The sequence below is a fragment of the Idiotropiscis lumnitzeri genome, chromosome 5 (assembly GCF_059441095.1).
Source record: "Idiotropiscis lumnitzeri isolate Australia: NSW breed Sydney's pygmy pipehorse chromosome 5, RoL_Ilum_1.0, whole genome shotgun sequence".
In the NCBI taxonomy this organism is placed as follows: domain Eukaryota; kingdom Metazoa; phylum Chordata; class Actinopteri; order Syngnathiformes; family Syngnathidae; genus Idiotropiscis; species Idiotropiscis lumnitzeri.
The window spans coordinates 16,495,704-16,518,276 of NC_142395.1; the positions used below are offsets into that span (position 1 = coordinate 16,495,704).

General features: G+C 40.3%; 2 protein-coding genes across 3 annotated transcripts; one reads left to right on the forward strand and one right to left on the reverse strand.

Moving 5' to 3' along the window:
• The first annotated feature begins 6,482 nt into the window (after positions 1 to 6,482).
• mespaa (mesoderm posterior aa) lies at positions 6,483 to 7,791 on the forward strand. The gene is made up of 2 exons (XM_088297098.1): positions 6,483 to 7,046; positions 7,711 to 7,791. The coding sequence occupies exons 1-2, from the start codon at positions 6,483 to 6,485 to the stop codon at positions 7,789 to 7,791; spliced, it is 645 nt and encodes a 214-aa protein (XP_088153224.1).
• Positions 7,792 to 9,002: 1,211 nt separating this feature from the next.
• On the reverse strand, positions 9,003 to 22,239 carry LOC148337064 (aminopeptidase Ey-like). Of its 2 annotated transcripts, none has more exons than XM_088295403.1 (20): positions 21,617 to 22,239; positions 20,452 to 20,594; positions 20,240 to 20,379; positions 18,871 to 18,997; positions 18,126 to 18,280; positions 17,915 to 18,028; positions 16,542 to 16,685; positions 16,406 to 16,471; positions 16,258 to 16,323; positions 15,709 to 15,881; positions 15,447 to 15,523; positions 15,075 to 15,208; positions 14,955 to 15,010; positions 14,743 to 14,890; positions 11,426 to 11,517; positions 11,244 to 11,351; positions 10,487 to 10,654; positions 10,271 to 10,411; positions 9,232 to 9,313; positions 9,003 to 9,161 (listed from the first exon to the last, which is right to left on the reverse strand). In XM_088295403.1, the coding sequence occupies exons 1-20, from the start codon at positions 22,237 to 22,239 to the stop codon at positions 9,003 to 9,005; spliced, it is 2,916 nt and encodes a 971-aa protein (XP_088151529.1). The 2 variants fall into 2 exon arrangements, with proteins under 2 accessions (XP_088151529.1, XP_088151530.1); XM_088295404.1 differs by having other exon boundaries at positions 20,240 to 20,369; positions 20,448 to 20,594.
• Between the last annotated feature and the right edge of the window lie 334 nt (positions 22,240 to 22,573).

Below are 22,573 nucleotides of genomic sequence, written 5' to 3' on the forward strand. Positions count from 1 at the left end.
CAACAAAGCCGCCAGCGCCGCCATCCAACGACTACTACTGCCTCACTGTGAATGGACTAATTTATATATATATTTTTTTTTAAATATTTCATATGTCTTTTGTATTTATCTGTAAATATGAATATGCGGAACACGCTATTTTTATATGTTTTTTTGGACACCACTATTTATAATAAACTGGTCACAATGACACCAATACAGTTGTGTCTTCACATGAATAGGTTGAACAAGAAACAGGTCTCACTTCTTGTTTTATGAAAATAACTCTATGACGCTATTATCATTATTATTTAGATTTTTTTCATTTTTTTTCCATGTATTTATATATATTTTTTTCTTTTCTGTACACTTCTTGCACTGGATGTCATTAAATGCAGGTATATGTAATCAAATAGCCAGTGAGTGTACAATGACTGCTCCTCAGGAGTCAAGGGGAAAATATGCAAGTAGACTAAAATAAAACAAATAGATAATATAATGCTTGTATAAAAAAAAAAAAAAAAGAATAATAATGAATAAAAACAAATATGGTGGTACGATGGACTCACAGTACAGAGACGGAGGGTTCGATTCCGGCTCTGGCCTTCCTGAATGTAATTTGCATGTACTCCCTGTGTCTTTGTGGGTTTTAAAAGAAACTCTGGTTTCCTCCCACATTCCAAAAACATGCATGGCAGGTTGATTGGACAATGTAAATTGCTCCTATGTATGAGTGTGGTTGGGTGGTCGCCTTTGTGTGCCCTGCGATTGGCTGGCAACCAGTTCAGGGTGTACCCCGCTTAGTGCCCGAAGACAGCTGGGATAGGCTCCAACACACCAGCGACCCTCATGGGGAGAAGAGGAACAGATAATGGATGGATGAAAAAAATATATATATAAAAAGTAACCCTCCCAATTTATGTGGTGTTCAAGTGAACTTTTCCTGGTCAGTGGTCAGAAAATTCCCACGTCCCGTCTTCCCAATTTCTAGAATTCAGCATCACTTCACAATCGGGAATGGTCACCACCTGTTCTCAGGGTTGAATGAATGCATCAACAGCACCCTCTGTTGGTTGTTACCAAGTACCACATTTTGGCTAGCCTCACTAGCGTTATGAGACAATCGAACAACACAAAGTCACCACGTAATGTGATGTGAATTCTGTAAGCAAAGGGCTCTCTTGCATAAAAAATTCCATCCCAAAAAAGCAAACAGCAAACCAACATTAAATGGAGGAAATCATTTTTGGAATGTTTTCACAAATAATAATAATGATAATATTATAATAAAATAAAATAAAATAACTCAAACTTTCTCAAAGATTTTAATCCCTCACTCACCTGTGTGAAAAGTGGAGGGAAGTAAAGTTGGTCCTGGATGTGTCCCTTCTATACGGAGTCCCCCAAAACTACAATTACGGAACCATATGCATTTAAAACACTATTAAGCATTAAATATAAACCATGTCTAAGAGGGCACAATTTTACAAGTGCTCTTTAAACGAAATGGCAACGCTGTAGTGCGTTGGATGGGGGAGGGCTGGATGAAAATTACTGTTATGTGCATTAGAGATTGGCAGCCATGACACGCTCTTCTTCACAATTCTGTCCTCGGGGTTACAGGCGCTGGTGAACGAGGTCTGCCATCCTGTGGTTAACACTGGTATTGCATCTTTCAATGGCTCAGCAACAGTAGACGTTTTGATATTCAGAAATTAACCACGGGCCACTCCGAGTTTCGGCGAGGACCGCCAGGTGCCCATCTTTTTGATATATTAGATTAGATTAACAAAATCCAATAATATATATATATATATTGTGAAATGTGAAGAAATCAACGCAAGATGGCACATTCGGGTAAGGCGGCTTTCTTTAAATAGCACATTTCAGGCACAAAGTTAATATTATAAGTACAAAACATATAGGCATTTACAAACTTGACTTGAGATATTTAAAAATAAAGTATATAAATAAAATGTATGTTTACAAAAATTCCTAATAGAGTCTACAATGCATGGAAATGATTTGGGAAAATTTATTTTAAAAGACCTCAACCATTAGTATGTGAAAAAAAACAACGGTTTTAAAATATTCACACTTGGGGCTGACTTCAATTTTGTTGGCAGCAAAAGATTTTTCTCCAGTGTGTCTTCTTGTGTAACTGCTTAAATGGGCCTTTGAAGAGAATCTTTTAAAACGAATTGAGGTAGGCAAAAGGTTTTACTCCAGTGTGTGTTTTCAAGTGATCTGTTAAATGCACATTTCTCAAGAACCTCTTCCCACAAACAGAGCAGGCAAAAAGCGTTTCCCCGGTGTGTGTTATTGTGAGCCTGGTTAACTATGTCTTCAGAGTGAACTGTTTCCACAAACTGAGCAGGCAAAAGGTCTTTCCCCAGTGTGTGTTCTGTGCTTTGTTCAATATGTTTTTATAGAGAACCTTTTCCCACAAACTGAACTGGCAAAATGTTTTTCTCCAGTGTGTTCTGCCCCTGTGTACTTTCAAGGCTGACTTGTTAAAAAAGAAGATTTGTCACACTGAGAAAATTTCACAGATTTGTTTTTGTCAGTGTGAAATGTTGTATCACTTTCTGAGTGTTCATCTTTATGGTCTTCGGCATCAGAAGAGTGTGACGTGATGTCGTTGCTATCGTAAAGTGGAGCTAAGAAGGCCGTCTGATTCGCCTCCTCCACAGTAGTCTCCATCACCTTCACTCTTTATACTGACGCCAGTCAATGAGAACTTGAATTGAATTATGGTAAGCTATGCCCTACATCAGCTATGAGGAAGAATAAAAGTATATTAATATATCCATCCATCCATTATATAATTAGAATATCAGTAGTGTTTGTTTTCACAAAAGTCATGGGTTTTCATTTTGACTTGTGAGGTCTGCACAACAATTGTTCTGAAAAATACATGACACTAGATATTTGTGTAATGTTTTTTTTTTTTAATTTAGCTTTGATTGCTGCCCTAGCAGTGTAAAAGAAGCGGTAGCAGCAGGTCATTCGTTTAAAAATAAAACAGGCTTGAGGGAAACAAGTTAATGTCGCATTTTGTTTCACGACTTGTATTTAACAGAGAAATAATGGATCAAAAAAATACTTGTTTTCTGTTTTTTAATTTCTATTTTTTATACGAAAAACGGGAGATGGCTGGTTACTCTACGTTCCCCATTCAATGGAGAGAGAAACACTGTCTCCTGGCGGACAAAGTAGGGATGGCCTTTCAACACACGTGAACGTTAAGAACTGCCGTGTGTCTTGAAACTGCAAACTTTTGAGGTTTGTCTCAAAAATAAATGCGTGTGCAAGATGACCCACCAACGCATATTCAACAATTCACAATCATAATTGAATATTTACCAATAATAAGTCATGGTAAATGGAGACAACAATAAAATCACGCATATATTTGTGGTTCTGGAAAACACATGTGAAAATAACAAATATATCTATGGATATGAAAAACGTGATAATTGTGGATGAAATTGTGTAGAAGAGACAAATAGAGAAGTGAGCAAACCTGCTCTGCGTAAAAAAACTCGAGGTTCCAATTCAAAAAGGTAACGTTGTCGCATCCCGTCATCAGAAGTGCGGCTCGTCCTGTACAAAACATCTGCCACCTATGCATTTCACACAGCCTGCCCTGACCTTTTATTGTACATTGAGTTAAAGCACAGTCAGTAAATATCTTTATTGCATTAAACTGAATACATGTAACTTGTAGTCAATCGTATAAAATCTTTTATAGTCAAATGTATAAAATCCTTTAGTACTTTACATTTACATTTTTGTTTGGTGGTTTCTTGACTGAATTTTCTAATGCAAGAGAGAACATGTTTAATTTGAAAGTTTGATTAGCTTTTACTTTGACTTTCCTGTGAGTTCTTTGGATTTCTTTGTGGTTTCCTTGCTCATGACGTCACCATAAAATTGATACCAATGGAGGAAAACAGTGACCCCAGACGTTTTTTGTAATTGTCTCACCCGCTTTCACGACACAAGTGTACGAAAAGTAGGCTCATAACACGAAAGCAGAAATTCCTCATGTAGTAAAGTTGATTTAGCGCTTTCTTGCGAATGTAGCTGCGCAAACAACAGCGCTCCTTGGCACCGCTGAGTCTAGACTGAAGCTAGCGTGCTTAGCTTAGCCTCATTATCTTCATTTGATATGCGGGCTAACAACACAAACGCTCGGCCCCTTTCAGCTAATAAGGCCTAAGAAGGGATGAAAGGGTTAACGCCGCGGTGCTGATTGCTCCATTAGGACATGTGAGTAAACACACTGGCCGCTAATGTGGATTATAACACACAAAGCACATCCTGACAATCAGCGCTCACTTCACTTCATTAAGCTCAATGACACCCGAGCGGTTCTCTTCAAATTCGATGGGATGTTTATTGTCGCGCTTGTAATGGACACTGAGAGACGTTACGAATATTTTGGCTTCTTTATTAAGCCAGAAGAGGCGCAAAATTTTAGAAATACCTCACAGTATTGTATTGTCTGTATGTTTAATATGTATTCAAATTGTCTTTATCCCTTTTTAAAATAGATTTCTTAAATAAATTAAGAAAAAGTGTTTGTCTTATTGCTAGTATGGTTTTGAGCTGACATTCTACAAAATTTCTTCTCGTTGATTTATTTTATGATGTTATGCTCAACAAATGATATTATAACCTTGTTTACAAATAATGTATGACTTTCAATTTACTCTTGAATACTGTGTAGATGTATTTTATGTTCTTGATTCAGCGATAGTGTATATTTTAATTTTTACCTTGTTTTAGCTCTTTTATTTGTTGAATCTGTTTTGATTTTATTTCAATAAAGATTGCGTTATTTTCATTTTCTTGTCTTGTGTTAAGCAATTGTTTTATTCTAAACATTAAAAATATGTTTGCATTTCTTGCTTTATATTGATTGTTACTGATTGAAACAAAAAAAATAAATCTCAACATTCATTTGTATTTCTTGCCTTACTTTTAATAAATTTTTATTTTTACTCACACACACATTTGAACTTCCGATGTGTTTTTAGACTCTATTAATTTAAAATGTAAACTAATTTGAAAAAGTCATTCCTATTCAAGCAAGCAACTGCACAAGCCTGAGTGAATACAAATCTGACTTTGGTCCTGTGCTGCCCTCAATCTTGTTATTCTTTTTTTTTTCACATGCATGAGGAGAAAGCGTGAGGTCTCCTAATCATAAGGTGACACCTTGACCTGGCGCAGGGGGCAAAAGTGACACCCCGCTTTGTGGGAACGCTTCTCCACACTCCAATCCACACCAAACCACCTGATGTAGCTCATCAGCAGCGCTGAAGAATGCATTGAAATGGAGTCAGTAATTCAAGGATGTCATTATTATTTTTTCAAATAATTTGCAAAACCCCTCAGCCTATTTTATCCATCTTCCAATTCCGTTTTGGATTTAGTATAATATTGTACGAAAAAGTGCTGCATTTTCTTAGGAGAAAACCGTTGATTGAGAAGCTCGGAGCATGCTCTCGTGCTTTGAAGTGGAGAGAAGTTGCCTGATCTGCTCAGGTTGTCTAAACAAGACATGAGGTGCAAAGTCAACCTCTCACACCTCCCAGCTGCTTCGGCACACTTCTTTCAATTCTTCTTCAATGTAGCAGGGAATGAATCAAATCAAAGAATAACAATAAAATCCACATCACTGTTTATTATTTATTTATTTTTTTTAAATTTATTTTTATACATATGAGTCAACAAATAACCATTGGTCTACTAAATATATGAAAGACATTTTTTTGAGACCTGAAAAAAACGTTGCAAAACCGGTTGACTTTGCGCACGCTTTTAAAATGTAATGATAATCACAATTAATGATTAAGATGTTGAATTTAGTTGAAAAGTGACAGATTTTTAGCCTTCGGTTTATTGAATTGTTAGCAATTATAAAATAACATGCTAGACTCACAAATGCTTTTATTTGATTATATTTTAGGAGGAATACAAATAAAACATGAAAAGTGTTAAGTTCAAGTCAGTTTTTGATTTGTTAATTTTATTTAATTAGTCAGTTTTTTGCTAGAATTGAACGCAACGTTTCAAAAATGAACAAACCAAAAAAAAAAAAAAAAAACAAGTTGAAATTTGACATTTTGGGCTTACTCCGTAAATGCTCTGAATCACGTCTCTGGAATTACAAGCTGACTACAAAGTTGGTTGCATTTCGTCCCCATCTTGGTCTGTTGTGGCCTTGCCATGCGTCTTGGGCTCTCGAGGTGTGAATGCGTCTTATTTTATGATGCTCCCGGCTCACACCTAAACCCAGGAGCTGGAATCTTTCCCATGGGACCCCCCGGATAAGGTGTGAGGTCCACTCTCAGACAGTCTCGTGGGTCATCAAAAGGTGCAACCTCGCACCTTCCGCCACATATATGGAGCGCCCCTTCTGTCTGTCCTCACAATTGCTCCATTTTTTGCAGCAGAGCTCATTGCTTCACTTGAAACATCAGACATCAGACATGGAGGCTTCCTTCCAGCTTTGCGAGAACCAGGTTAACTACTCACTGGAGTCTCTCCTGGAGAAGTCCTACCCGCTCTACGATCTGGCCTCGGACCCCGGATACTTCAGCGCAGGTCTGTCCCCCACCTCTTCCGAGGACTCCTTCTCACCCATCCTGGCGGACACCTTGGACTCCTTCTTCGTAAGCAGTCCTGCTCCAGCTCCTATCAAGAAGTCCCGATCCAGGTACCCGGGCAAAAAACGCCAGACGGCCAGTGAGCGGGAGAAGCTGAGGATGAGGGACCTGACCAAGGCTCTGCACCACCTGAGGTCCTACCTGCCGGCCTCGGCGGCGCCCCAAGGTCAGACCCTCACCAAGATCGAGACGCTCCGTTTGGCCACGCGCTACATCGCCTTCCTGTCGGCACAGCTGGGCCTCAGGGAGGAGGACCTGGAGTTGAGGAGGAGACCCTCGGGCCAAGCAGAGCCAGCGCAGACCCTCAGCCAGTTCCTGGGTCACCAAGAAGATTCCTGTGACCAGGCGAGCGCCAACCAGATGTTGACGCCGCTCTACCCCTGTCAAGTATGTACACCTTCTCAATGCAAACATCAAAGACATCTCCATGAGGTTCCAGAACTTCTAAACACTTTTTCATTGTCATATATAATGAAACAATATACGCTCACCCGAAATCAGAATGGATTTTTTTATTCAGGAGAACCCTGACATGTTTTATTAGGCTTACTTTCACATTTAAAAATATTCGTTATTAAGTTTTATGGAAAAAGAATATGCCCGAACCCTTAACAGGTTTAATTTTAAATTGCATTTGAACCTAATTTGCATACCGGATCCATTGCGCTATTTTATATACTGATTACCTGACTCGGGTGACGGGTGAGCTGGAACCCGAACTGGCTTTGGACGAGTGGCGCAGACTCTACAATCAAAGTTAAATTTAGAATAGTTCACAAAAGACATTTTATTCAGTCTTGACTTTACGTCTTCCATTTTTTTAAATTGCAAACTCTTATGTAGATAATATGCTCAAAATATATTTTATTTTAGTGTAGAAGTTGAAAATTTTCTTCAAAAAGGTGTTGCATTTGGTAGAAAATTGATGTACTTCTGGTCCGACTTTAAAAAATACGTCATTGTCCAATATTAACTGAAAGCCTCCATAATAAAATCATTACTATGTTCGGTATGCACGGTAATTAACTTGTTTTATCTTTTGTCTTCTCAGTTTCCAAGCAACATGTCCTTCCACGCGGAGCCGTACTGGTTGCCGCAGCAACAGCTTCAAGACTTCTCAGGACAATGCTAAGAAACAAAGCCACCAATTTCATTGCAACAATGAACTTTACTTTTTTGTTGTTTTCTTTGCAACAAAATGCTTTTTTTGTACATATATATGCATATTTATTGACTTTTTTTTTTATACATTGAGAATAAACTTAATTTATCATTACAGAAGTGTCTGATATAATGTTTCTTTTTTTATTATATTCTTTGTCATATATAATGAGCGTAATGAGCTTGAAACCAAAATGCTTTTATCATGTTTTACTTCATTTCATTAGGTGGTTCTTGCTAGAATTTTGTTGACTTTAGTAAAAAAAAAATGGTACATTAAGTACAAAATTCCTCAAAGTATTACGAAAACAATATGCCAAACTTAAAACAATTGTATTTAATTTTAGTAGTCAGAATTTAGTTGGACTTCATACACATTTTTATTCATGTGTTGAGGAGAATGCCACCAGATTGTTGGTGTTCCTTGCCTTGTTTCCCCACATTTAATATTGTGAAAATAATTTTTAAATATGTCCTACATACTATTGTTTGATTTTATTAATAGGTTCCTATTAAAAATGAGGGTATAGGACCACTAAAAAGATTTTGCAATAAGTGGAAACCTCACATGTAACTTTTGTATTTTCTGTTTTACTTTTAAACCACATTTGTTGCTGTGTGGTTGTGGAGGACTTTAATTAGATGTCGCCTCTCTGCAGACTTCCCAAGACAAACAGAGCACATGGGGGTGTTAATCAGGGAGCATGACGGCGCTAAAGTCCTTAAGGAAAGACCCCCCGCTGAGGGGAACGGGGGAGTTGGGGGGGGGGGCACAGTGACAGTTGATGATGACACCTCTGCTTGCCACTGATCAACATGGATATGCATATCTATTTTGTGTATAATTATATATATATATATATATATATATATATACATATATATCAAAGAATGCATTGATGTGTTATTCAAGCTAACTTACTTAGCGAATGTCCTTTTATTACAATCATGTCAAAGTTGCATTTTTATTGTCAGCTCATTACAAAACAAACATACTTTTTTAAAAAATAAAAACATTTTACAAATAAACATTCTTTGCATCACATATACTGTACATTACAATTCATGAGGGCATACCTGCACAATCTAATGACATCATTACAATCATACAGTGTCTGTATCATATATATTTGCAGTGGACGTGGTGCAGGCGTACCTAATGAAGTGCCCGGCGAGAGAACATTACAGCGAGGCTGAGGTTTCAGTGGTGAACCAGTGTAGCACTTCTTTCTTGTTCATGGACACCCACTTGATGTTGGCCCGGGTCCTCTCTAAGGCCTGGTCCACGTACGTGGCGGCCGCACCCAGCTGCCCCTCGTGCTCCTCTTTGAATTGAAGCAGCTGCGGAGACGAATGACGGCTCAATACGGTGGATTGTGTTTGGAAAACACAAAACTGTGAGTGGCTGTACCTGTTTGTACTCAAACTGGGAGGAGAATCGCGTGGTCACGTCGGAAACCAGGCTGCAAAAGCCCAATGATTGAGCGCCGTAACTGTGCCACAAAAAGAAAAAAATTACCTGTTAATGTACATTTGAATTATTTGATTGAAAATGAATTTGTCAATTTATTTGTACTTTCATGTTAGTTTGATAACAAAGTGGTCAGACTTCTACCCTTTTGAAAAAGCAAAGCCCCCCCCCCCCCCCCCAAAAAAAATAAATAAACTCCCCGCCCGTACGTCGCTGGTGCACAATGTTAAAAAGATAAAGTATAATAAAAATTTGAATACATAATGTTTGGTCACTCAAGCAAAATGGTGATGTATGATTTTTACAGAGCTGTATGACAAGCCAGAACTGGCAAGTACATGCCACATTTTTAAGGGTCTGCATGCTCATGAGAGTGAAAATTCTTAAAAATGGCGGCCTGTATATGAGAGCAGATGCAAAATTTTAACATAGTCAGATTCAGGATTTCAAATTTAAAGAGTAGCTGTTAACAAAGATACACATTTAAAATACAACAACAACATTTTATATCGCAGGTGTAGTTCCAATTTATGTTTTTTAGCCTATTTTATTTGGATTCTTATTTCAATCATCATTCAGTTATCATTTATTTACATTCATCACATGGAGTATTACAGATTTTCTTTTGTATAAATGTTGATCATTATTTTAACTTACATACAAATTCATAAATAAAATCTCTTCAATAACACGCACCCGTGTATAATACGTCCCAACTATCCCTAGATATTGCCTTGGTAAACATCTGGTGATTTTTTATTTGTGTTTCTTATTCAGCCTCCGATATAATACCGCCCTTCGATTTGAGGGGAAAAAAATTGTTCTTCAAGGGATTTTATGTTTTTTCTATGTTTATGTTTTTGTGTATGCTGTAAACGCATCACTGAAAGTGGTTCTCTCAGTGAATGAGTCTACCTACTGTTAAACTGGTGTACTCCAAAAAATGTTATTTGCTTCCAGCTCAAATGGTGAAACTCACTCGTTGAATATGTAGTCCCAGTTGCTCCTGACAAAGTCCCAAGCCAGCGGTTGTCCGACTGGGCTGTCTGAGATGTACCAAATAACGTAGCTGGCATCTTGCTTACGGATCTTTTCTGGGTCCAGACTATACTGCAGGTACCTGGCAGAAAGAACGTTTCATTGCTAACCGAGCGCCGCCGACACCTACTTTAGATGACTGGAGTCACCTGCTCACCTGTTCAGCAGCCACGGTTGTTTGGCGCAGGCCAACGCGTACATGAGCTTGTCGGCCTCTGAGGCAATGGTTGCGTTCTTGTACATGGCCCACGCAAAGTCCCACTCCTCGGCGCCGCCTGCTGCGATGGCGCTGCAGTATACCGTGCTCCTCAGGTTGGGACTGATCCTGGACACGATTACAAACGGAATTTGGCGACTGTCTGTGGAAGACTTCTTGTGTGTTTTCATGCATGGCATTGTGAGACTTTTTGGGGTTTCTGCTCATGGTAGACATGCCGACCAAATTACATGATAAATGAAAATGGCTTTAGGGGTTGAATTTTCAAAACTTTAGAAGTGTTAGTCTTTGAAGAATATCTGGAAATGGTCAACATGAACCTAAAATGGGCGTTTCAACTCAAAATGGCCGACGTTTTCAGGCTCGTTCTCTTGAGACTTTTTTGTGGCTTTATTCATGATAGAAATGCTAACTAAGTTTCATGTTGCTATGTAAAACTGGCTTTGGGGCTTGAATTAAACGCCAAAATGTAGAACTGTAGTTTGAATTTGCAGGCTTTGAATGGCAAATTTCAACCAAAATGGCTGACTTCTTGTCTGGCATGGGTATTCTTTGTCGGTCTACTCATACTAGACACGCCTACTAAATTTTATATTGCCAAAGAAAACCTGTTCTGGGGTCTGAATTATCCGTTTGCAACTTAGACAAGAGTGAAGACAAAATGCTATGTTGGCTTCTCATGCTAACTGTGGCGTACGTGTTGGAGGAGTTTTTCATCCAATCTGAGAACCATCTGGAGGTGAGCTCCCGGCAGCCTTCTACGCCAGTGCTGCAGGCGTTTGCGATGGCGTTCACCATGTTGTACCTTCAAAATGACACACACATACTGAATGACATATGACGCACTAACAGGCCATTTTATTAGGAACATCTGCTTACTGGTCAGTGTGCTTATCTGGGATCTTGGTCCAGTTGGCTGTCAGCTCTTTGTAGTAGTTGAACAAGGGTGTGCCTTGTTTCTTCATGTAAGCCTGAAATCATTTAGACAAAAATCAAATAAAAAATAAAAAACAAACGTTGTCAAGATGTTGACAGAGGTGCGTAGCCTCAAAAGTGAGTCACAGATCAGCCTCTGGATTTGGATGTTATGGATGTGAAGGGGTTCACTAAAGAGCAAAAGTTGAATGTCATTTATTATCCAAAAAATTCAACCACTCCTTACCAAAATTATGTGCACATCTCTACTCATACCTACTTCAACCGCTGAAAGTATTTAAACTTTGAAATTTGGGATTTTATGGATGTCAGAAGTCTTCCACCCCATAAACACTCACAACTGAAGCTTAATGTCAAGTGCCCAACGAGGGGAGACAACACTCTCGACCATGTGTACTCGAACATCAAGCACGCATACAGAGCCCTCCCACTCGCCCCTCTCGGCCAGTCAGACCACCTGTCCTTGCAGCTCGCACCTGCGTACACCCCTCTCAGGCGCAGATTCAGGCCTACCACAAAGACTGTGAAAACCTGGCGTGACGACGCCATGAGTGAATTACAGGACTGCTTTCATGACACAAACTGGGACCTCTTTGATCATCAGGACCTTGATGTCTACACGCATTGTGTACTGGACTACATCAAGTTCTGCATGGAAACTGTGTCCCAACATAAGACTATACGGACCTTTCCAAATGCGAAGCCCTGGATGTCCAGCAGGGTTCGCTCTCTCCTCAAGGCCCGTGACGCTGCCTTCAGGTCAGGCGACAAAGCCCAGTACAGGGTGGCTCGTGCTGACCTGAGCAAAGGCATCAAGCTAGCCAAGGCAACCTACAAGGGGAGGCTGGAGGCCCACCTTGCCAGTAACAGGCCACGGGAGGTGTGGCAGGGTCTACGGAGCATCACCAACTTCCGTGGCAGCAGCACGACCTCTGTAGACCCGAGTGCATCGCTGGCAGAGGAGCTTAACTGCTTCTTCACTCGCTTTGACTCGCCCCAACCGTCACACCCCCGCACTTCAAGCTCCAACTCCCCCCCACTCATCGTAGAGGAACACGATGTGAGGCGCGCGCTCCTGGCGGTCAACCCCAGGAAAGCTACTGGACCCGACGGAATACCAGGCAAGGTCCTCAGAGCATGTGCCCACCAACTGGCACATGTTTTCTGCAGGATCTTCAACCGCTCCCTGGCTCAGGCAGTCATCCCCTCCTGCTTGAAAACTTCCACCATTATTCCTGTCCCCAAAAAGTCACCAGCCGTCCACCTGAATGACTACCGTCCTGTTGCTCTCACACCAGTCATTATGAAGTGCTTCGAGAGGCTGGTTCTCCAGCACATCAGGGACTGCCTTCCTCCCACTCTGGACCCCTACCAGTTTGCATACCGGGCTAACAGATCCACTGAGGACGCCATCGACACTGCTCTGCATGTTGTGCTGGGCCACCTGGAACGACAGCAGAGCTATGCAAGGATGCTCTTTGTGGACTACAGCTCGGCATTCAACACGATCATCCCAGACATCCTCGTCGCCAAACTGGACACTCTCGGCCTCCCTGCCCTCACACGCATCTGGATTAAGGACTTTCTGACCAACAGACCCCAGACTGTGATGCTCGGCCCCTACACGTCCTCCACCCTCATGCTGAGCACCGGTTCCCCCCAAGGATGCGTGCTGAGCCCTCTCCTGTACGCCCTCTACACCTACGACTGCAGCCCGGCCCACGGCAACAACACCATCGTCAAGTTTGCTGACGACACGACAGTGGTCGGTCTGATCTCGGAAGGTGACGAGACAGCCTACAGAGGAGGTAAAGAGACTGACAACTTGGTGCAAGGACAACAGACTGCACCTTAACACTGCTAAAACAAAGGAGATTGTCGTCGACTTCAGGAGGAACAAGACGCTGCCGCCCCCCCTGTGCATCGAAGGCGTGTGTGTGGAGAGGGTCCACACGTTCAAGTTCCTGGGAGTACAGATCTCCGATGACCTTTCTTGGAGTCACAACACCACAGCAGTGGTAAAGAAGGTCCGCCAACGTCTGCACTTCCTGAGAGTCCTCAGGAAATTCAACCTGGACAGGAAGCTGCTGCTGGCCTTCTACCACTCGTCCATCGAGAGCCTGCTGACGTACTGTGTCTCCACCTGGTACAGCGGCTGCACTGAGGCGGACAGAGTGAGGCTCCAGAGGACAGTCAAAACAGCGCAAAGGATTATTGGCTGCCCTCTCCCCCCACTGTCGGACATCTACACCGCCCGGTGCCTCAGAAGGGCTCTCAACATCGTCAATGACAATACCCACCCAAATTCACACCTGTTCGACCTGTTGCCCTCTGGCAGGCGCTACAGATGCATCAAATCAAGGACCAATAGACTGAGAAACAGTTTCTTTCCGAGAGCCATCTCCATACTGAACTCTCACACACACACGAGACCACCCTAACCTCGCAAAACAGCATTGTGATGTGTTTCTATATGCCCTATTCAGTACTGAATTCCATTGCACTGTCTTCTTTATTTATCTAATTTATATATTTGTCTGTATTATTGTTGTATTGCACTGGAGAGGGGAGCCCTCTAATCTCGTTGCACACTTGAGTACAATGACAATAAAGGGATTTCTATTCTATTCTATTCTAATGTCCCTTAATGAGAAAAACACTTAACAACCAATAAATCAAATATATTTAGATAAGTGTTCAAGGAATTTCAGAGGTTGAAGTGGGCATAAGTATAAATGTTAATATTAATTTGGGTTATTATTGATTTCAGTTTTCTGGCATTAAGAGAAGTTAAACTTTTTCTCTAAAGTGCGTGTCTATAAAATCACAAACATGAGGGTGATCATTCAGATTTTTTTCAGAGGTTGAAGTAGTCACAAGTAGGAGATGTGCACATACATTTTGGTGATGCTATGACATTCATCTTTTCTCCTTTTTTTGGATGTCACCACAGCCTTTAAAGTAAGAATTTTTTTTCTTTACTGGAAAAAAACAATTGTGTGGAAAAAAAGAAGTTTAAAAACTATAGAGTAGCTTTGATCAACTAATCAGAGGACAGATCGGATTGGTTAAAGAAAAAAAACGACAATTTCTAGGTGTGTGCGTGGGTGTGTGTGTGTGTGTGTGTGTCCGACTCCAGTGCCTGTGATTCTGATGGCCCGGGGTAGATTTCATTTACACAACAACACAAAAAGGCGGAAATCTGACCAAAACAAACAAAGCCACCTCTAGTTAGATCCCTATTCATTGCTTAGTGTCACCTGCATGGGTCCGTAGACTTCAGTGCGGTCAAACATGAGGTACAAGTAGTGCAGATTGTTGATGGCCGTCTGCCAGGGCATGTACTCCACTTCATTCTGGAGGAACTTGGTGGTCCTCAGAGCCAGTGTGGTGCTCACTATTTCTGCCCTAACAACGGAAGAAATCCACGTCAATTTTCAACACGGATGAATAATAAGATGATCAACGGTACCTGGCCAAGTTGAAAGCGTCATCGATGATCTGCGCTCGGTTGATGAGTGGAATATCCTGAAGGAAACGTAAATGGGATGAAGTGGGAGTGAAATTCCAGGATGCGGATGTTCTTGTTTACCAGGTGCTGGGAATTGAGCTTGGCAATGAGACGCTCCCAGTTTTGGGGGTCGTAGTTGACTCTGTAGTAGCCCGTCATGTTGATGTTGGCCAACAGCCACTCGTTGGGACCCAGAGTCACGTCCGGATTGCTTCCTGGTGCAATACAGATACAGTCGCAAAATGTGCTCGATATAGTCATACAAGTGAAAATATACATTGTAAACCGTAAAAACAAAACATCAATATCAATCAAGTACTTTGGAGGTGCTATTACCTGTTCTATGGTTATCATCATATTTTTATTAAAAGACAAAACTGGTCATATACTTTGCATTGATTAGTATTTCTCACCTGTGCAGTTTATTATTATTAATTGGAATTGGCTTCCTACCTTGCTTGTCAAGCAGCCAGTGCTGCTTGACTTCGCCGCCACTCTTTGTCCACGTGACAGGAACGTACCACTCATAACTGGAAGGGACACATTATACACATTATATAGTAGACACACAATTGGTATATGTAGAATTGCAGAAAAAAAGTGCTTATTATCTTCTGATACCAAAAAGAGTCGCATCAGAACATCTTTTTATTTTGATATAACTATCGCATTTGTGAGTCTCAAGCCACCTATCCAATAACAACATCAAACTCACTTAAACTGGGACTGTCTCTCCACCGGCGATTCCGGGTTGAGCAGGAAGTGTCTCTGGGAGATGGTGCCGGTCAAAGTGTCCACGGTAACCACCGGGAAACCCATCTGGAGGATCCAGCGGTTCATGATGACCTCCACAGAGTGAGGCAGACTCAAGCCGGCCTCATTCACCGCCTGGACGCCAAGGCACAAAACGAATTTTATTCTTTTATGTGGTACCTTTAAAAGAATTTAAAATGATACCCTGTTGATATGCTTCGTATTTTGTCAGTAATAATCATTTCCAGGCTCAAACTGTCGCCAACCATGAAACCTTCAAGCATTTATTTACTATACTGATAATGTAACATTGTGTGTCACCTCGCAATTGTAAAAAAAAATACAAATACAAATTGAAAAATAAAGCGTGTGTATTCTTTTCTTCCAGGACAAAAGTGCGTGTGCGTGTGCGTGTGCGTATGTGGAACAACTGGCCTTTCCTCTTGAATTTGATTTAATATATCACTTTCCCTCTCCTATGGTTATCATCACAAATTGCTTTAATTCTTACAGTTTGTAGATGCCTCCAGAGGTCCGTGTAGATGGTGTTGTTGTATTTGAACTCCTCCAAGTACGTCTGCACACACGTCAACACAACATCATAGTGTTTCGCATGCTACATGCTCAACTACACGAATGCCATGAACAGCTCCTCTCACATGGAGTCCTTTGGAGAAGGCCGCCTCTGTGATGAACTCCGACAGCATTCTGAGGACCGCCGCTCCCTGCAGAAGGTTAAAGACAAATCAGTACTTCAACATTGTGAACGAGAAGCCGGTGAGGATGAAGAAGCACCTTGCTGTACGTGATGGTGTCAAAGAGCGCGTTGATGTCAGCGGGCGTCACCACGTCCTCCTCCTTGGACGAAAGCGGGTGCGATGAGGCTAAAGCGTCCACTTTCATCACGCCCATGAGGTCATTCAGCACTATCAAATCTTTCTGAAAATATCCAAGTTTCAACACGCAACGCTGTTATGAGCACAACGGTGAAAAATGGGAGATCTGGCTCTTTGATTTAGATATTTCCAGGTAAACATGTGAGGTGAGTAATGTGAATAATTATTTTTTTTAATAAATTACTGATAACTTAACTGAAAATTGCTATATATGAATATAATTATTTGTAGAATTAATACGCAGAAAAACAATTTGACAAAATACTAAAACAGGCCAAGTGTAATATATATATATATATATATATATATATATATATATATATATTAAAATTAACTTATTTACGATAATAAACAAAGATTTAATAAATTAATATACATTAAAACAATTAGTCCAGATTGCCATTAAACTTAAGTTTGATTATTGAATTATTCAATTTAAATATGATATAGAATATATTGATTAGTATATTTAAAGAAAATTAAATATTTAAATTAAGTAATGTGAATTAGGAACATTTTTAAAATCTGTGTATTTATCTGTTTATTTTAAATTGCATGCTATCAAATTTGTATTCATTTTTTTAAATAAACTAAATTAAATCTAAATAGGTTACATGGATGTAAAAAAAATAACTTTTTAAAAACTATTTACTGAAAATTACTTACACGCACAACATTATTCCACATTTATCTTAAACTATAGAGGTCTTTATGTCATCACTTGAAGTTGGACAGCTCTCTGAATATTTTTTTAAATAATCAAGATTGACCAACAGATGGTGCTATTTCACCCATTCAACATTTAAATTAAATTAAATTGAGTCACCAATGTGATATGTTTATAAAGTTATATGTCTACAGTATGGAGTACCAAATGTGAATTATTGTATTGTATATTATTTTTTATCTACAGAGAGTAATGTAGTTATACAAATTCAGTTCACTTCAATTCAATTGTTCAAATGTCTTCTGGGGAGTTTGGCAAAATATGGTTCCAAAAATAGTGTCGTATCCCATCAACTAAAATTTATGTTAACAAATAATATGGTACCTTACCCAAATGGTAAATTGCTTTGTCAAACTAATAAATGATAGTTAAAATAAATCATATTTATTCTACAGGTTTATCTACCCCTTTCAAGTCAACTTGATGTTTCTAAATATAGATTTCTTCCTCAATAAACATGTCTATAAAAATGTATGTCTATAAAAATAAAATGAAAGAACTGTAGCAGAGTGAGGGGAAAAAAATGGTGTGAACTGAAAACTCACTATATTCCACAATGGTTCTGCATAGTCGGCTCCAAGGTAGGCGACGTAAGTGGCGAATCCTTCATTGAGCCACAAGTCATTCCACCACCGTGTGGTCACCAAGTTGCCAAACCACTGAGGAAAAACAACGCATGTTTTTGCAAGCCAACATAGGTTATGATTGAAATGACTTCAAGCATTTGATGCAGTCAGGGTGTGTTTAATCATTTACCATGTGCGCTAGCTCATGAGCAATGACCGTGGCCACCCACTCCTTGTCTGCATTTGACGACACGGCCGGGTTGTACAACAGGGCACTCTCTCTATACGTGATCAGACCCCAGTTCTCCATGGCTCCTGCGCTGAAGTCAGGTAGAGCGATCTGGTCTGAAAAGAGGCAAAATGATAAAAAAAAAAAAAAACACGTCATCAGTAAACAAAGTGGAGTTAAGTTGAGTTGTCGTCACCATAGTGTTGGGATAATTTATACAGGTTCTAGATAAACCTACGAGGATAAATCTGTCAAATATAAGCTTCTGTCTGGTCATCAGTAAAATTAACTGAAATAAAATAAAAATGCATTAAAATTAAATTCAAGTGGGGTGGCATGTGCTCCCTCTAGTTCATTGCCTCAAATGGAGCGTGTGTGTCTAAAAAAAGAAAACTAAATAAAAAGAAAATTTTAAAAATTATGAACAAAAATTATCACATAAACAAAAATATTTTAAACAAAGGAAAACAAAATCAAACAGTATATTTAAAAAAGCTAAAAAGTAATTAAAAAAGAAAGTACTATGCATCCATTTTCGATGTCGCATATTCTTTTCAGGGTTCTGTTGAAAGGTCGACATTCATGCTCACATTAACACTGTCACTGAGTAAGGAACTAAACCTCCACCGTAGCAAGGTAAGTGTACCACTACGTAACTAGTGACACCCCAACTAAAATAAAATCAGATCAAATAAAATCAATGTACCAGACTTGCTAAGTGGGTAGGGGGAGTTGTAGTAGCCTTCAAAGAAAGCCAGGATAGGTCCAGTCTTCTCAAGGGCGTAGTCCCCCTGGCCCTCCTCGAGGGCCTTCTTACGCGCCCAGATCCTGATCTGCAACGCAAAAAAAAAAAAGAAAAGTTTTATTAATTGTGCTTTAAGGGCAACAGTTGGCAGCACTACACAAAGCACGGAGGACGTCAGCAGCCTCCACAGGAGAGGGGACGCTCCCTGACGTCTACGGTCCACCCCCTGTTGCTAATTAGTATGTAGTATGGAATAATTAGTATGCATTATATCATATTGCGCCGTGTCCACGATGACTGCAGTTTGCCGCCCACCACAAAAAAAAACAAAAAAAACTCAAGACTGGCCCACCAGGCCCTGACTCACTTGACTCGCTTTTCCAACCCAGAGATAATCCTCTCCTTAAACGAAAACCGTCTGTATGGGCAAACACAAATTAAATACTGCACGTCGGGACCCCTCAAGTCGAAAGTTCCTAAACATTATACGAGTGAAATCTTAAGTAAGATATAATTTCTTAAATTGAGCCTAAATGTGCTTATTTGGCTTTGAGAAGTTATTTTTGCTTAATAACATTGTCAATCAAGTTTATTCTCCTTTTTTAAATACACATATTACTTAATTATCTTATTTGAACTTGCAGTCTTGGTTTGAGTATTAAAAGCAAGTTTTAAATATTCAGAGGATTAAAAAAAAAAGATGACTGACCAATAATAAAGGACCTAAAGTGGGGTTTCATAAATTACATTTTCAAATTTTTATTTTTTAATTCAAGTATGAAAACAATTAGACAAAATGGAAGTTTATTTCTTTAGTTAGATGTTGTGTTTTGTTATATTGTTTATTAAGATAATTAGTCATATTTCCAGTTATGAAGTTTAAGTTAACCAAATACAAGTGAATATTTTTGTATTAAAAAATAGCTCTAGCTATTGCAGCTTGAAATTGCCAATATTACTTGTTTTAAATTTAAAAATACAAATTTCAAGACTTATGTGGTTTATATGGGCCTGGTATTATTTTCTTATCTTGTCAAGTAAAATTTTCTTGTTCTGTTTGCAGATAATTTTGCTTAATTCAAGTATGATTTTTCCTTTGTTAATTTTTTTTTTAAATAAAATTTTTGCAGTGGTTGGTTCAGTGTCATTTTGCTAAATACAACCCGGGCATGAAAAAAAGGAGTGCAGATCATTCAGAGAAAAAAGAAATTGAGATCCTTCTAACATGTCAAAACAATATTTAAAAATGACAATGATTTAATGTTGAATGTTCAAGGAAGCACCATATCCAAGATTGAATATTTTCACTATTGCTACTGAAGATGTTTACCAGAACATCTGCGCCAGGTTTGCTCCCGATGAATCCAAAGTCGCACACCACGAACGCCAGCAAATACGTTGACATCCTCTTTGTAGCTTCAAAGCTGGTCTTCAGCACATTCTGGCCATCCACGGTGATGCTGACGGGCTCTGCGTGGAGAACGTGGGCACATCATGGATAATGACAATAATTAAAGCACGTCATAGGCCAAAGGGACTTACTGTGGTTGATGCCGTTGGACAGGGCCACCGTGTCCCGGGGGTGGATGAGCGTCATGTGGAAGACGGCTTTCATGGCGGGCTCGTCAAAACACGGGAAGGCTTTTCGGGCGTCTGTCGCTTGCATCTGAGTGGTGGCCAGAACCCTGATAACACATACACACACACAGACACACACACATATTGCTGGGTTGGGTTAGGCGTTTGTTTATGTCATCTCGGGTTTGAGTGTGAATGTTTTTCATAAGTTGTAAAGCATATTGAGTTACCTTGTGTATGAAACACTATATAAATAAAATTTCATGGTGATTAGATATACTGGCTATTTTGTGGTTTCAATACTGCATGGTTTGTCAGGTTGGAGTTTGAATTTGAAGGATTAAGATTACAGTTTGGGTTATGGTCTGTAGATTTAATATTAGAGTTATGGTCTGTAGGATTAGATTTGCTGCTCATATGACAATGGTCAGTTGGTTTAGTGTTTGTATGGTTAGCTCTGTTACGGTTAAATTTTGAAATATGGAGTTTTGTGTTTTGTGCTCATGTCTTTGTCTCCACTAGTTCTCACCAACCCCGCTGCCCTGTGCATCCGTCAATCAGATCTCCGCATCCACTCACGTGCTGTCCAAATTGACCTCATTGTCTCGACTGTCTGTTTGTATTTAGTATTTAAAAGCGTTGCCCGTTAACCGTCCCTGAACATAATCTAAATAGATTTGAGACACCTGTGTGCAAGTGCCCATGCCCTATCGAGTTCAGCAAATTAGATTAGATATGAGCCAGATTAGATTTAGATTAGCATTAATATACTACAGGAAATCACTATTACCCTTTAATCATTAACGCTTATTTGCGCAAATTCCTGCTGTTGTACACGCTAATGATGAACATCACGTTTTTGGAAACGTGAGACAATTACGTGTCTTGGATTGTTCTCATAAATTTCACAGACACTCAATGGCATTAAAAAACATGTGAGATGATTAGACAAACACTTTTGTTAGCGTCAAAGTCAGTTTAAAGTCATCATTGATTCGAACATTCACGTTGGTTTTAAACGTTCAAGTCAATTTGGAGGCTCAAACCTTACATTCCCTTTTCAAATTTCTTCATCATTAATAAAATCAAACATGAGCTACTATAAAAAGGAGAAAAACTAAAACATTACTTTTTCTCTCCATCCTGCACATATTCGCTCCTGTAGAATCCTCCCAGGTCGTCGGCCAGCTCCCCTTCAAACTCTGTGAGAAGTTCATACGTGCTTCCCGCGCTCAGCTTGCTGCTCAGCTGCACCACCAAGTACTGCGTGGGGACCTCCAACCAGGTTCTCCTCAGGCCAGGTGCCTCCACCCCATTGAGACCACTCAGCTGGACCAGGTGTCCGCCTTCCCCGCTGGTCAGGTTGAGCTTGTTGGCATGGATGAGGATGAGGTCCGTGTCTTCAACGCAGGTGAAGACTACAGAGGAATGCCCGGTGAAGAAGTACATGCCGTCCTCTCGGGGAACCAGCCGGGGCCAAAGGGTAATGTTGTAGGAGATGGGGGTGAGGGCCTGGGGGAGTCTGTAATAATGCCAGGGCTCCTTTGGAGTAGCGGTCGTAGTTGAGGGCGCACTGGAGGTAGGAGTACTGGTGGTGGTGGTGGTAGTGGTCTCTGCTGTGCTCCCCACTTGATTCTTGGCCTTCTCCTGAGCGTAAACCACCGAGAGGGCGATGATGGTGGCGCATGCGGCCAGGCCGACCACCGCCAGGGCCACCGCCACTCCTCTGCTGAGGTAAACTCCTTTCTTCATGTCTGCATCTGCTTTGAATGCGCCTCACGTTCTGACTCCGAAGTTTTTGATCCCACGGGGTGGGCGGGGCTTAAAGAAGGTGTAAAAGTCTCCTGGATAAACAGCCTCACCTTAATCTTTGACCCAAAGTGTTGAAGAGCTCGACTCTAAATGCGGCTTGGCGAAACGTGCATTTAGGCCTTGTGCAAACCTGGCATTTGGGCTGGCCCCCCTGCGGGACATTTGTGGTCAGTGGAGATTTTGCAGTGGTTTGGATTTGCAAACACATTTAGCCTGAGAGGAGGATTCTGCGCATCCTTCTGACACCTACAGGACACATATAGTGGAGCACCTT